The sequence below is a fragment of the Loxodonta africana genome, chromosome 2 (genome assembly GCF_030014295.1).
Source record: "Loxodonta africana isolate mLoxAfr1 chromosome 2, mLoxAfr1.hap2, whole genome shotgun sequence".
NCBI lineage: Eukaryota > Metazoa > Chordata > Mammalia > Proboscidea > Elephantidae > Loxodonta > Loxodonta africana.
Window position 1 is genome coordinate 178,677,604 of NC_087343.1, and position 16,855 is coordinate 178,694,458.

At 38.3% G+C, this 16,855-nt stretch overlaps 1 protein-coding gene across 6 annotated transcripts in view; it reads left to right on the forward strand.

The window, feature by feature from the left end:
- GABRG2 (gamma-aminobutyric acid type A receptor subunit gamma2) overlaps positions 1 to 16,855 on the forward strand; it is a 124,572-nt gene that overhangs the window by 93,198 nt on the left and 14,519 nt on the right. For 4 of the 6 annotated variants that reach the window (XM_064279034.1, XM_003404640.3, XM_003404641.4 and 1 more), the window contains one exon: positions 9,051 to 9,203. In XM_064279034.1, coding sequence (XP_064135104.1) covers positions 9,051 to 9,203 — 153 coding nt within the window. The remainder of the gene's footprint in view (positions 1 to 9,050; positions 9,204 to 16,855) is intronic. The other 2 variants (XM_064279038.1, XM_064279046.1) reach the window with 1 other exon arrangement.

A 16,855-nucleotide genomic window follows, 5' to 3' on the forward strand; every position in this document is an offset into this window, starting at 1 on the left:
AATTTAGAGTGAGACCTTAGCGAGATGCCTATTCCACTGTTAGTAGCTGTAAGCAGCTTACTACACTTTTGGGAGAATTTGTACTCTAATCAGTAAAATATGTCTAATAATACTGAGACATAACTTTGGACTGATATTTAGAGTACATGGTAGAATCTTTGGCATATAGGAAGTGTTCAAAAATGGTAGTAATTATAACAGTTATCGATCCTTGCAATTACTCTGTGAGGTTTCTACGGTGGGTTTTATCACCTCCATTTCACATAAAGGAAAATTGAAAATCAGTGTGATTTGTTAAAGAAACCCCCTAATATTACAAATTTAGTCTTTGGCCAACTTGGCACAAGAGCCCAGTTCTTGTTATGGATATTCTTTTGTTTTTACGAATTGATGAATGCCAAACAACTTTCCAGGAGAACAAGCTTCGCTCTTCACAGTACATGGAACGAGCCCATGGCTAAAGGTACCATTTTCCAGGGACAGGTCTGTGGAAAACGCGTTTTTGTATTGGGAAATCTTGCTCCTTTCCACAGGTAACAAAATAGGATTTCTGCTCATTTCCTCTATGAAGTGTAGTCTCATCATTTCTATGTAACAAAATAGGATTTCCGCTCATTTCCTCTATGAAGTGTAGTCTCATCATTTCTATGTCAAACTATGACATATTGACCCCTTTTCTGTGACAAATAGATTATAATCTCTACCTCCACAGAGCACAGAGTCCTTCCTCAGCTAGCACTTACCTCAGTGTGTGTGGTTGACTGGAGGTAAATGACTACTACAAGTTTTCTCAGGATTTCTCAGATGTTCACTGATATCTCTGTAAATACCATCTCTTTTTTTAAACCAGTCTTTCTTTCTCTCTCTCTCTCCATATATATTTGTTTGTGTTTGTGTATATATTTTATGAGAGTTGACAGAAACAGATTTGCTATACTGTTGTCTGTGCTCTTTATTATTATCTCCCTTCTGAACTGCTGAAAATGAACCAATGAGTGACTTAGAGCCAGGAGAGCTAAGAGCGAAATCTGAATTCACATTCCAAAATTTCTTCAGAAATGGGACTTCTGGAAAAGATATGGAAACCCTGGTGGTGTAGTAGTTAAGGGTTTGGCTGCTAATTAAAAGGTCAGCAGTTCAAATCCATCAAGCCCTCCTTGGAAACCCTATGGGGCAGTTCTGCTCATCCTATCGGGTTGTTATGAGTCGTAATCGACTTGACGGCAATGGGTTTTTGGCTTTGGGAAAGACAAATTCAGAGATGTGCTGGTATCTCAACAGTACTGTACCTAAGAGTAACTACATATGAAAGGATATTTCGTTACCTTTCACAACACCCTTGGCAATATATATGATGATCCCTATTTCACTGGGAGAATTTAAATGACTTACCTAAGTCCCTGAACCTTGTTAATGGCATTGCTAGGATTTAAATCCTAGGACTGGATTCTCATATATTTCATGCTGCTCTGAACTAGTCTGTACTCATGTAAAACATGTTTTAGTATCTAGTCAGATGTTTGTAGGAATTAGACTTAATTATGCTGGGAAATTGTATTCCCTTTGAATGGATCAAAGTGGCAAATTTATTCATTTGTATCTTCAGCTTCAGATTTCTGAGACAGAGTTGTTTTATTCATATATATCCCAAGGTGAATTCCTTTGCTGTGTTTTTAGACTCTGATGGGCTCAGAATAATGAATGACATTACAAAAGGCCACATTGGACTAAGTATCTGTGGTGGCTTTTTCTGAGAGTGAGAAAGAGAAACTAATGCAGTAATAAAGACAATTGTCTGTTAGGTGCAGAGAATTAAGATATTAGCAAATACCTCACTGTGTGAACCTAGAAAAGCCACCATTCTCTGGAGGCTTTGCAAATATTGAGGTTCCTTTCATCTAAACCTATTCTCCAAGAGGAAAACTCAACTATGGTTTTTGAGTCAGATAGGCTGATGTTATAGACAAACGAGTTTACAGCCTCTAAAAGGTAGTGTTAAAAATAAAAATTTCCACTAGATTAAATTGGTGTATTAACTCATTAAGATTTATTTGTAATTCATGAATGGGTATGGGGGGGGTGGTGGGGACATCTGGTCTGGAAGTCAGACAAGAGCTCCAAAGGACAAGCAGAAGAAATCAGAGTTATATGGGGAAAGTGGTGTAAGAACAAGAAAGTAACACTGGGCAAAGAGTGATGGGTTAATTCTGTTACTTTCCTTATATGGCATATTGGGACTTTCATATGCTACAGCTGAGGCAGCAAGCTTGGATTGGTTGACTTAGGTTTCGCCTCCTGGGAAGTTCAGGAATTTACAGGAAGTAGAAACCAGCTAGGTTTTGGTTTGCTGGCTTGGGGTTTAGCATAATCTTGGACCTAGTATGCCTATTGTATAAAGCTCAAGAACAAATGAAGGCAATTTTTCTCTTTCTGTTTGGGGGTCCCAGTTATTTAAACCGGCTTTCTGTTTTAACCACATTCAACAATTGGTTAACTATCTACTTTTTTGCTTTATCTACATGGTTCTAACCACTGGCTCATAATGAAGAGGTTGTTTACTACAGAAATACTATTGATTTGGGAGGCAGGAGTATCAGGCCTGCCACTAGGTAGCTCTGTCTGAATAAAATGCCCATCTTCTTTGATTGGCCTCAACTGCTTAATTTTCAAGAGGGTAGAGTTGGTTGGTATAGATGAATTATAAGATGCCTTCTAATTTTACTTTTGAATGTTCACAAATATTTCTTCTATACATATTATATGCTAAACCAAATACTTATTATATGCTAGAATGGTGCTAATTATAATACATAGACTACCTTTCTTTGTAATTAATAACTAACATTAATGAGTCTTTTCCTATGTAGAAGGAATTGTAGCAATCTCAGTATATGTCTTAACTCTTAGTATGTTCATAATAACCCTATGTGGTGAGTTCTATCATTATCCCTACTTTATTGATAAGGAATTTGAAGCCCAGAAAGTAAAGGAATTTACCTCAAATCACACAACCAGTTAGTGATAGGACTAGGATGTTTGAACGTTGGCAGTCTGGCACCACAACTCTTGCAGTGGAGGGTACCAATGCCTTCCATGCCCCTCATCATCACCATTCCTGAGATGGTGCATCCATCCCCCCAATGCTACAGGTGGTGGCTGCTAACAGCTCACCACTGTCTCCTTTTCTGGAGAATTGTCTTTGATCAAAGTAGAGTCATAGCAGATGAAGACCCTTCCCCCCACCTACGGGGTACAAATGACTGTCCACCTTGCCTCAAGGTGGGACTAACTCTGTGCTGCAGTTTGTTCCAGACCCTCCTATGAAATCAGGCTGAAGCAAATCCATGTTTAGTTTTGTTTTTTTTTTTTCCCTTGCCCTGTCATGCTTCCCTTACGCCTCTTTATCTAAGAGTTCAAGTCACCCTTGAAAGAATCCTGGACTCAAGCTCTGCTTCCAGGGAATCTAACTTAAAGTATCACCTGTTCTTCACCATGATTCTACACTACTCCCCCTAGGGGAAAAGTCAAAGAAAGTCTTTAAAAGGATGGATTTAGCATGGGAATAAATTACTATACATTGCACTTTATTTTTCATTATATTTTCCCCAACTGATGCTTTCCCCCCCCAACATATGAGTTTAAACAAATAAACGAGCAAACAAAAATGATAAAGCTTTGAAATAAAAACACACCTACCTAGCAAACTTAGCTTGGAAGACTGTGATGGTTCTGTTTTGACAGCCAAGCGCTTTTGTTCTCCTCTCTCTCTAATTGGATCTGGCTTAGAGGCTCAAATCACAGATCAATTCGTTAATAAGCACAATGCAGCCACCCTGATAAAGCTGATTTCCCTTCCCTTTTTCCTTCTTGGCAAGAAGTTAAGATTGTTAACACCTCGCATGACTTTATATCCACACCTCAAAGGATTAAGTTCAGCAAGTTATCCAGTAAAAATATTCATGAGTACAATAATGCTTAAAGTAAAACTTTGATATTTTTATAAATACTTATTTAAAAATTTAATTTTTGAATTTCTGCCATGGTTCTTTAAGACTTTACATCTGGGCAGTGCTGGATATCACCAATCAGTTTGATTTCTGCCAATCTGATAGACTAAAAACGAAATACTCTTCTTTTACTTTGCATTTCATTGATCGCGACTGAAGTTGAGAATTGTTCATACATTTAGTGCCCACGATTTATCAGTTCATTTTTTTTTTTATCATAGTGAAAAATTTGGGTTCCTTTTCTCAATGACTGATGGGTATTCTTTGTTTATCAGTAACATTAACCTTTGATTAATATTATTTTGGAAATATTTTCTTCAAGTGTCATGTTTTTCCTTTTGACTTTATAGCGTTCTTCATAATATAGAAGTTCTAGTAAACCTGTCTTTCCTTATGCCTTTTATGTTTTATGTTATGTTTGAAAAGCCTTTCACCACAGTAAGATTATAAATATATCTCCTTGTGTAATATTTATATTCATGCTTAAATTGGGATATTCAGCCCATTCTAAATTCGTATTTGTGTGTTAGGTAAGTAAACACCATTATCGTAAAGCAGAGTATAGCAGGAAGTTAAGCATCCAAAGTGAACCTATTAGAATAATGTAGACTCCACGCAACTACCTTTCAGTGGAGTAAGGTAAAAATAAGCTGTGGTGGAGTAATAGTTAAGTGCTTAGCTGGTAACTCAAAGGTTGGTCCTTCGAACTCACCAAGTGGCTCCACAGGAGAAAAACTTGCTGGTTTGCTTCCATAGATTACAGCCAAGAAAACCATACAGGGCAATTTTAACTCTGTCACGTGGGGTTGCTATGAGTAGGAAAAGGCCTAAGGGCATACAACAAGGTAAAAATGATGATGACAGAGGAAGAAAGTGAAAGTATACCTGAGTCTTAGGTTTTTTTCACCACCCTGACAGAGTTTTTGGGATATTTAGAGAAAATACATGCGAACAATTCAGCTCAATGCCTGCACATAGTAGGCTCTCATTACCAGTAACTAGAAAATAATTATTTTTATTATTTCAGGGATTCAACAAAGGAAAAGACTTCTCTATCATGAACTGTTAAGATTTAAAATTATTTCATGTTTGAGATAAAAGCCTGAACATTCTAATAAACACTGAATTTTAAAATATTTACATGGCTATTTAACACCACAGTTTAAAAAAAAAAAAAAAAGATTACAGCTGTCTCTTTTACTGATGTTGATTGTCTCCTCCTAAATCTGGACAAAGCTCACAAAAAAAAAAAAAAAAGGAAAGAAAAAAGGACATTAATAGGCGTTATTTCAAATTATATACCTTTTCTCCTCCATCATAGCCTGAGTCTATAGCATCCCAAATTAGAATAAATGCAGAGGCCAAACTAATTTATAAACTGCTGTGACTTTAAATAGCTTACGGTAAGATGAATCAATAGAATAAATTTGAAGCGGCTGAAATAACCACCTTTGACTTGGTTGGCATTTAAACCTTTCGGGCTTGGGGAATCACTGATGCGGCGCTTTAAGAGGATTTGATTTTATAGGCTCCTCTGCCCGAGAGTTTTTAAGAATACAAAAAGCGATGTGGTCTGAGAGATAAGACGGCATCAGGCTGACACTGTGAAGCAGCTTTGCTTTTAAACGGCCTGTTTCCAAGTTTGAATCCGTAATACAGTGGTAGAAAAGCTTGGGATTTGCGCGCAAAGATGAAAGATGCTCGGAAGCTATTACCGTATAAAAGAAATTGATAGATAAGTAGGCCAAAGAAGTTTAGGCTCTACCCTAAGGGGAAGTAGTGAATTGTGTTGAAATAATTATCTTGTTAACTTGAGGCAACTTTAGAGTTCACCTTTAGAAGAGTCAGGTCATTAAGGCCAAAGTGTAGATTCTTATTGACTTATATGAGAGGAGGAAGGAAGTTGCTAACATTGTTTAGATATTTCAAATACTATAATTTGTAAATTTTCATTTCCACACATTTGAAATATGGAGAAAGAACTCTCAAAGACATGGAAAAGAGGAGTAAGAAAACACCCTATGAAATTATCACTTAAAAAATATATCTTTTCTAATGGCTTATTTTTTCTGTCTAAAGTAAGGGAGCTTGCACTTGCTTCTGATATTCTGGCCAAACAAACAAGAGAGAAAAATATAGGCATTAATAGGGGTCATCTCAAATTAAAGGTTTTTCATCTTCAATCATAGCTTGTGTCTATTCTAAATTAGACTAGCATTCAGAATAGTTTAATTTAGAATAGTCTCTGCCCTAGTCTAAATTAGGACAAAAGCAGGGACCAAACTAGTTTATGAAATCCTACGACTTTAAATACCGTATGTTCAGATAAGTCAATACCAAACCAAACAAACCCATTGCCAGGGAGTCAATTCCAACTCATAGTGACCCTATTGGACACAGTAGAGCTGCCCCATAGGGTTTCCAGGGAGTGGCTAGCAGTTTTGAACTGCTGACCTATTGATGAGCAGCCAAGCTCTTAACCACTGGACCGTGAGAAGTATAATATCATGGAGTTAACCAAAATTTAATTACCACCAGCAAGACATTACTATCTTGAAGTTTTCAGGAATGATTGCTACTTATCGATGTTTGAGGAGACTGCGTGGTACAAGTGTTTTATGATCGGCTGCTAACCTAAGTTGGCAGTTTGAATCCACCTAGTGGCTCTGTGAAAGAAAAAAAAAAAAAAAATTTTTTTTTTTTTTTAAAGAAAGCCCTGGTAAACTGCCTCCATAAAGACTGAGGCTAAAGAACTCACTATGGATTAGCTCTACTCAGTAACACATGGGGTCACCATGAATCAGGGGCCGGTTTGATGGCAGCTAAAACAACAACAATTGGTCTTTGAGGGGACTGGTGTTCCACTGGAGGCTCAATTCCCTGGTCGGTGTCAGTTGTCACTATCACTGCCTTAACCACACCTGACTCAGACAAGTATTAGTCCATCATTCTACCAAAAGGTACTGTTAGAAGGCATTCATAACCCCACTCAGGAAACATTGCAGGCTTAAGGAAGAACCTTTACTCCCTTAAAGAGTTGCCCATGAAGATTTTCTGTCTTGGCAGCTTGGAAGAGCAAATCCTCATTATGAAGCTTGAGAGTGGAAAGAAGAACTGGCCTGAGTATTAATAACTCACCCTGCTAAGTCAGTCTGCTCGGCATGAGGCTTCTAAAACACCTTATTTTCAAATCAGCTCTAAATCAGCCAAGTAAATAGAGAAACACAGGCAGGAAGCCAAATAATTAAGCTAAGACACATGATTTGGATTTAATTATCCATGTATATTAGAGCAAAATATAATTTAGTAAAGAAAAAAGAAGCCACATTTGAAAAGTGGTCTCATTTATTCACTTCTCATTTTGAGGGAAGACATAGTCTTTAAAGTTGGTGCTCTCAAAGGGTATAAGGAAAACATAGAGAAAAACTGGGACATATTTTAACAGTATATTTTCTAATTTCAAAAACTGAAATTCCCTAAAATTTCACTGGGAATCATCCAAAATAAATGGCATGAGATTTTAAAAGCAATTTTCAAATCATCATTTTAAAAACTCAGAAATTTCAAATTAGATAACGTTAAATTTTTTTTTCATTCATACCTATATGATGATTATTTGATTCTTTAGTATTTTTATTAGTACATATGCTGGACGATCTATATAAATTCCTGTTTTAATCTATATGTTCCATAATACAGCTTCTTGATTTTTTTTCTTTTTTATGTTTAAAATTTATAAATGCATTCATTCACTTATTCCACAAATGTTATTGCATACATATTTGGAGTCAAGCAGTATGCTAGGCACTGGTGGTGCAATGGTGGGCTAAAGTTGGCACTGTTCATGGACTCAGCAGCTAACGCCCAACAGGGAAGAAGGACGTCACAACAATCAATTACAAATTGAAGTAATTTCTGTGAAGGAAAACCATATGGTTCAATGAAAATCCAATAATAAATATGTCTCAGCACTGAGATTTGGTTATAAATTCTGAGTAATATATTCATTTATTAATGTCAAGTACCAGGATATCCCTCTCTGGCTTTTTATGAATAGAGGTCTTGAGAACAAGAGAAAATTGTTGCAAACCTCAGAATTCATTGTAGGCAAGAGAGGAACAGTATAGAAGCACTGTTCTCTGCTGTCCACACCAAACACAAAAATTTGTATTGTGTGCTTTAAGTAAGAACAGAAGACAAGGTCAAAGAACATCTCAAAAAAGAAAATATTTTATTCCCTCTAGTTCTTACAGTGCTTCTATAAGGATCAGGATTCAATTCAGGGTGTTGGCTTGTTGTTTGATTGTTTTCTTAACCCAAGTGGGTAGAATATATCCCTTCTTAAAAAATGAATGAATAAAAATAAGAACCAGTTGCTTTTGAGATGATTCTGACTCATAGCAACCCCATGTGCTCCTTAGGGTTTTCATGACTGTGACCTTTCAGAAGCAAATTGCAAGCCTTTCTTCCAGGTGGCCTCTTGGTGGGTTTGGAACTCCAACCTCTTGGTTAGTAGCCAAGCGTTTAATCATACACGGCACACATGTGCCCCACCCCTTGTATAAAAATCTATTGCCGTTGCATTGATTCCAACTCCTATCAACCCTATAAGACAGAGTAGAACGGCTTCATAGGGTTTCTGAGGCTGTAAATCTTTACAAAAGCAGACTGCCATATACTTCTCTCACCAAGCAGCCAGTGGGCTCAAATAGCCAAATATTTGGTTAGCAACTGAGCATTTTAACAACCAGGGCTCCTTACCGCTTGTATACCTACATTCCCATTGCTGTTGAGTCGGTTCTGACTGATAGCAACCCTATAGTACAGGGTAGAATTGCCCCATAGGATTTCCAAGGAGCGACTGGTAGATTTGAACTGCTGACCTTTTGGTTAGCAGCTGAGTGCTCTTTACCATTATGCCACCAGGGCCCCATACTCCTTGTATAGAATCCTTAATTTAAATTGTGCACACCGTTGTTTTTTTTTTTTTTTTTACACCAGTTTTTGTTATGGTGTCATGGTGTTATCTTTGCTCTGTTGTAGGAGATTATGTGGTCATGTCTGTCTACTTTGACCTGAGCAGAAGAATGGGATACTTCACCATCCAGACCTATATTCCCTGCACACTCATCGTTGTCCTATCTTGGGTGTCTTTCTGGATCAATAAGGATGCTGTTCCAGCAAGAACATCTCTAGGTGAGACACATTTCCTTGTACTGTAGTGTCCCAAAATAAGTACCCAGCACAAAGTTATCTTGATTTTCCTTTCTAAGTTGATTTGCTTTTAAATTCAGCCAGCAATTTCTTAAAGTCATTAGTTTTTTGAGTTTCTTTAGGAAGTTTACTTGTTAATGAATTTAAAATAACTTCAAAAAACCCTGTATTTTCAAGAGATTTTTGTTTGTTTTGGTTGGAAAAGTTTGGAAAATGTAGCCTTTACTTCAGGTTTGTTTGTTTTTCCATTCCGAGTTCCAGTAGTTGAGAAGTCTGGGTAGTGCTTTGCTGAAGCTGCTTATACGAGCTGGTGAGAGCTCATTGTGTTTTATCTTTTCCTAACTCCATATTCAGTGATGCCTCATTGGTAGCTTGAAATCAATCAAGGTGGAAATATTCACACCATGACTTAGGCAAACAGTACAAATTAGGGCTGCCTTCTTTTTCTTTATTTTTTTTTTTAATAGAGAGTCAATTGTTATCTACCATCACACCACTGGCTGTTAATTCTAACATGCAAAATTTTTGTGTGGATATTTGAAGACATCCATATACAGTGACTAGCTCTTTACAGAAGAGCCATTGAAAAGAATATTTTGGGGAAAATTGCATTTGAAATTATGGGGAGTCCCCCACACACTTTTAAAATTATGTGCAGTTTATTCAACCAATCACGTATGGTGCTATTTGCCTTGGAGAATAGGTCAGAAGAGAGTCTGAAGCTTGCTCTTGAACATAGAGTAGCTAAAGCAAAAAAGAAGACATGGTGAAGTAAAAGAACTGAACAGAAGATTTCAAAGGGCAGCATGAGCAGACAAAGTATTATAATAAAGCATGCAAATACCTAGAGTTAGAAAACCAAAAGGGAAGAACACATTCAGCATTTCTCAAGCTGAAAGAATTGAAGAAAAAGTTCAAGTCTTGAGTTGCAATATTGAAGGATTCTATGGGCAAAATATTTAATGACTCAGGAAGCATCAAAAGAAGATGGAGGAAATAGATAGAGTCACTATACCTAAAAGAATTGGTCAATGTTCAATCATTTCAGGAGGCAGCATTTGACCAAGAACTGATGCTAGTGAAGGAAGAAATCCAAGCTGCACTGAAGGCATTAGTGAAAAACAATGTTTCAAGAATTGACCGAACACCATTGAGATATTTCAACAAACAGATGCAACGCTGAAAGAGCTCATTCATCTATGCCAAAAAATTTGGAAGACAGATAACTGGCCAACTGACAGGAAGAGATTCATATCCGTGCACATCCCAAAGAAAGGTGGTCCAACAGAATGCAGAAATTATTGAACAATATCATTAATATCACATACAAGTACAGTTTTACTGAAGATAGTTCAAAAATGGTTGCAGCAGTGCATCAACAAAGAACTGCCAAGCCTTCAAATTGGATTCAGAAGACAATGAGAAACAAGGGATATCACAACTAATGTCAGATGTATCCTGGCTGACAGCAGAGAATACCAGAAAGATGTTTACCTGTGTTCTGTAGAGTGTGCAAACACATTTGACTGTATGTATCATTAATTACAGATAGCATAGCAAAGAATGGAAATTCCAGAACGCTTAACTGTACTCATGAGGAACCCGTTTATAGACCAAGAGGCAATTGTTCAAACAGAAGAAGGGAATATCTCGTGGTTTAAAATCAGGAAAGGTGTATGTCAGGGTTGTATCCTTTCACCATACCTATTCAATCTGCATGCTAAGCAAATAATCCAAGAAACTGGAGTGTATGAAGAAGAATGGGGCATCAGGACTGGAGCAAAACTCATTAACAACCTGCATTATACAGATGACACAACCTTGCTTGCTGAAAGTGAAGGGGACTTGAAGCACTTACTGACGAAAATCAAAGGCCACAACCTTCAGTATGGATTATACCTAAACATAAAGAAAGCAAAAATCCTCACAAGTGGACCAATAAGCAACATCATAACAAAAGGAGAAAAGATTGAAGTTGTCAAGGATTTCATTTTACTTAGTCAGACCCACAATTAACAGCCATGGAAGCAGCAGTCAAGAAATCAAAAGACGCATTGCATTGGGCAAATTGGCTCCAGGAAATCTCTTTAAAGTGTTAAAAAGCAAAGATGTCACCTTGAGGACTAAGGTGTGCCTGACTCAAGCCATGGTGCTTTCAATCACCTTATATACATATGAAAACTGGACAATGAACAATGAAGACTGAAGAAGAATTGACGTGTTTGAATTGTGATGTTGGTGAAGAATATTGAATATATCATGGACTGCCAAAAGACTGAACAATTCTGTCTTGGAAGAAGTACAACCAGAATGCTCCTTGGAAGTAAGGATGGTGAGACTGCGCCTCACATACTTTGGACATATTGTCAGGAGGGATCAGTCCCTGAAGAAGGACATCACGCTTGGTAAAGTAGAGGGTCAGCAAAAAAGAGGAAGACCCTCGATAAGATGGATTGACACAGTGGCTGCAACAGTGGGCTCAGTCATAGCGATGATTGTGAGGATGGCAGATACCCGGCAATGTTTTGTTCTGTTGTGCATAGGGTCGATATGAACTGACTCTACAGCACCTAACAACAATAACAATGCCTGTGGTTATAATCCCATTTGAGAATTGTTTTTTTTATGTTAATGAGACAGAATTAGTGTAGAGTGTGTTTTAAGTCAATCTCTTGTGAGATAGAAAGGATGTTAAACAAACAAACCAAAAAACCGGAGATGGAGGAGAGATGTCAAGCCATGTGAAGATCGCCCAGAAATGCAAGCCTAAAGAGACAAGGACCTTTTTGCAGAACCAGCGGAAAGAAAAAGCCTTCCTCTAGAGCAAACAACAGGCACTCTAAATTCAGACTTCTAGTCTCCTAAACTGTGAGAAAATAGACTTCTTTTTGTTAAAGCCACCCGCCTGTAGTGTTTCTGTTATAGCAGCACTAGATAACTAAGACAGCAGCTAATCTGGATTTTTAACCCACATACAGAGATGGTAATGAAATGCCCTTTAATCTCTCTAAATCTGTTTCCTCATAAGTGAAACATGTATAATTTCTTGCACCCAACTGGTGAGATATTATCAGGGTTAAATAAGATATTACATACAATTACGTGGGAGAAAAAAGAAAAAGGACATCATTTGCATATTTGTCCTCTTCCAAGCCCAATTTAGTCTTCCATCTGTTTAAAAATGAAGTTATTTTGATTCCTCCTGTTATATGCTGTACTCTGTGTTACAAGTCCTATTCAACAATTACATCTTGTCAAATGCTGCATGCTAACTAAAAATATGTTGAAACTATTACTTTAGGACTATTTCTCATCACTGTGAGTAGAATGTATTGCATTGGATACTTAGCTGTCTGTGTCTCACATCAGAATATAAATATCTTTTTCATCATCTGTATTAGCACAGTGCCTGGTACATAGCTGGTACCTCAATGATTATTCAATTAGTATATGCTCTTATAAATTGTTTGGGGTCCTTATAAATGGATTAAAGAAATGCATTGATGAATTCCAATTTATACCTCTTGAAAATATTTTAAGGATAAGATTTCATATCAACCTATCTTCTTGAACCAAGAGTCCTAATCTAACTCCCTCTGTGAAAACTGGAGTAGCTCATTTCAGCCATGCATTTGCTCATTGACAAAGGACAGTGATGGGAGAAGGATTCAAGGTGAGTGAGTCAAGGACTGAGGGTGAGGGCCCTAAGCAAAGAGCAGTTAGATGATCCAAGCTTTTCATCAAGAAGCCCTGGTCAAAATGGTTAAGAACTCCGCTGCTAACCGAAAGGTTGGTGGTTAGAACCCGTTATCAGCTCTGTGGAAGAAAAGACCTGGCAATCTGTTCCCATAAAGATTTCAGCCTAGGAAACCCTATGAGGTAGTTCTACTAGGCAGTCTGTCCTATAGGGTTACTATAAGTCAGAGTCGACTCAATGGAGCACAATAAGAATAATTCTTGATCATTTACATGTCAGGCAAGTTCAATGTGTTTTCCAAGCCTTTTCTATGCCTCGCAACAATTCCATTGAAGCAGTTGTGATAAAGATAAAAATTATTATCATTATCATATTTTTTAGAGCTAAGGAAGCAGAGGTTCTACACAGTAAAATGACTTCCACAAGATCACACAGCTAGTCTGGTATAGATCTGTACCTCAGCTAATGGCACAAAGATTTGCTATGGGCATGAGGCCATTTGTGGGGGAAGGTGGGGAGTGGGCCTGAGACAGTTTCTCTATCTTTACCTATGCTGCACCGTTGACTTCCTTAGATCAGTTCTTCTCAAAATTAGCTGCATATTTATATCACTACTTAAAAAAAAAAAAAAGTTTCCATTGAGTCAGTTCTGACTCATAGCGACCCTATAGGACAAAGTAGAACTGCCCCATAGGGTTTCCAAGGCTGTAATCATTATGGGAGAAGACTGTCACAACTTCCTCCCACAGAGCAGCTGGTGGGTTTGAACCATCAATCTTTAGGTTAGCAGCCGAGTGCTTAACCACTGTGCCACTGTAAAAAATACAGATAACTTGAGTCCAACCACCAGAGAGATTCTTAATTTGTCTCAAGTAGGTGTAGGGATTTTTAAAAATTTGCCCAGGTGATTCTAATGTGCAGGCATGCTTTCAAATACTGCCCTAGATTTTATTAAGCCCCATCACCTTTTTCAATGTTTAGGATCAAGAGTTAAATGTGATGACCTTAAACACCTGCAGACTTTAAGCTTATTGCCATAGAACACAATTAAAGCCATATTGTTTGATGAATGAGATAAATATACCATACGGCTGGGGGATCTGGCTGTGTTCTGAGCACAGACCACCAGGACATGGGATAGAGTGCTCTTGGAGCTTATAACACCTGAATGTACCTTTAGTCATGGTGTAATGAGGATGAATGGAATGAAGAATATATATATATTAGTATTTTTCACCCAAGTAATTTGAGGTAAGTTAACATCCCTCATGCCAAGATTTGGAAAATTGATGAAAGCTATGGATATTTTTCATCTACCTCAGGTAAGAGAAGTTTCCTTTCTTTGCTTAGCAAAACTGGACTTAAAAACCATGTCAGCTGTCTTTTGCTGGCTGATCAATCTGTTAAAACCACTACTTCTTATTGTTGATGTCATAACAGCTCTCTTGTCTATGGTTCAAGCCAGAACCTTGAAAATATCATGAAGCAATTTTTCCACATTATGTTTTTACATGTTTGTGATGAACTCCCATGTATCCTAAATAACTTCTCAATTTGCTAGATCAGTGTTTAACTTACATGTCAGAATTTGTTTCACCTAAGTTATCACATACTAAATTTTTTTAAGTGAACTTATTTCTGATATACAGGGACATTTTCACTTCTTATAGGCCAAGTATGGCTTGAGGCCTGAATCTGAAATGAAGGTCACGGTGCCAATTTAATGTTCAATTTCTCTATAAAAATATCAACTGTAATTAGATATAACCAAGAACTCCTACACGAATTAATGCGTAGACAACCTCGGAGAAGCATTTTCAGTTTGAGAAGCAGAACTTTGAAATAAATGATAATAATACCTTGCATTTATTGAGACTAACTTTATCCATGTGATTTAATTTAATCTTCACAAGAGCCCCACGAGCTTGTTTGTTTTTTTCCTCTCTCACCACCTCCATTTGTAGATGAAAAACTTAAAGCTTCCTAAGTTTCCACCATGACAATGTGTCAGATCCACAGACTCACATCACATCCCCAGTTTGGAATCTGTAATAGCTCTTCCCACTGCCTGACATTTCATGCCACATAGTCTATGTGCCGATTCTTCTTGTTGTTCTTAGCTGACTTGGAGTAATCTGCCAATTCATGGTGACCCCATGCACAGCTAAATGAAATGAAACACTGCCCAGGCCTGAGTCATCCCCATGACTGGTTTGGGATAGAACCATTGTGACCCATTAGGTTTTCATTGACCGATTTTTGGAAGTAGATCTGCAGGCCTTTCTTCCTAGTTCATCTTAGCCTGAAAGCTCTGCTGAATCCTGTTCAGCATCATCACAACAGGTAAGCCTTCACTGACAGATGGTTGGTAACTGTGCATGAGGTACGTTGGCCAGGAACAAAACCTGGGTTTACCTCCTGGAAGGTAAGAATTGTACTACTGAACTACCAATGCCCCCACCTATTATCGTTGTTGTTGTTGTTGTTAGGTGTCTTCAAGTTGGTTCCAACTCATAGCGACCCTATGCACAACAGAACGAAACCCTGCCCGGTCCTGAGCCATCCTTACAGTCGTTGCTGTGCTTCTGCCCATTGCTGCAGCCACTGTGCCAATCTACCTCGTTGAGGGTCTTCCTCTTTTCCACTGACCCTGTACTCTGCCAAGCATGATGTCCTTCTCCAGGGACTGATCCCTCCTGACATGTCCAAAGTATGTAAGACACAGTTTCGCCATCCTTGCTTCTGAGGAACATTCTGGTTATACTTCTTCCAAGGCAGGTTTGTTCGTACTTTTGGCAGTCCATGGTATATTCAATATTCTCCACCAACACCACAATTCAAAGGCGTCAATTCTTCTTTGGGCTTCCTTATTCATTGTCCAGCTTTCACATGCATATGATGCAATTGAAAATACCATGGCTTGGGTCAGGCGCACCTTAGTCTTCAAGGTGACATCTTTGCTCTTCAATGCTTTAAAGAGGTCTTTTGCAGCAGATTTACTCAATGCAATGTGTCTTTTGATTTCTTGACTGCTGCTTCCATGGCTATTGACTGTGGATCCAAGTAAAATGAAATCCTTGACAACTTCAATCTTTTCTCCGTTTATCATGATGTTGCTCATTGGTCCAGTTGTGAGGATTTTTGTTTTCTTTTTTTTTTTTTTTTATAATAACTTTTATTAAGCTTCAAGTGAACGTTTACAAATCCAATCAGTCTGTCACATATAAGTTTACATACATCACACTCCCTACTCCCACTTACTCTCCCCGTCTTGAGTCAGCCCTTTCAGTCTCTCCTTTCTTGACAATTTTGCCGGCTTCCCTCTCTCTCTATCCTCCCATCTCCCCTCCAGACAAGAGTTGCCAACACAATCTCAAGTGTCCACCTGATATAATTAGCTCACTCTTCATCAGCATCTCTCTCCCACCCGCTGACCAGTCCCTTTCATTTCTGATGAGTTGTCTTCGGGGATGGTTCCTGTCCTGTGTCAACTGAAGGTCTGGGGAGCATGGCCGCCGGGATTCCTCCAGTCTCAGTCAGACCATTAAGTTTGGTCTTCTTATGAGAATTTGGGGTCTGCATCCCACTGATCTCCTGCTCCCTCAGGGGTCCTCTGCTGAGCTCCCTGTCAGGGCAGTCATCAATTGTGGCCGGGCACCAACTAGTTCTTCTGGTCTCAGGATGATGTAGGTCTCTGGTTCATGCGGCCCTTTCTGTCTCTTGGGCTCTTAGTTGTCATGTGGGCTTGGTGTTCTTCATTTTTCTTTGCTCCAGGTGGGTTGAGACCAATTGCTGCATCTTAGATGGCTGCTTGTTAGCATTTAAGACCCCAGACGCCACATTTCAAAGTGGGATGCAGAATGATTTCATAATAGAATTATTTTGCCAATTGACTTAGAAGTCCCCGCAAACCATGCTCCCCAGACCCCCGCGCTTG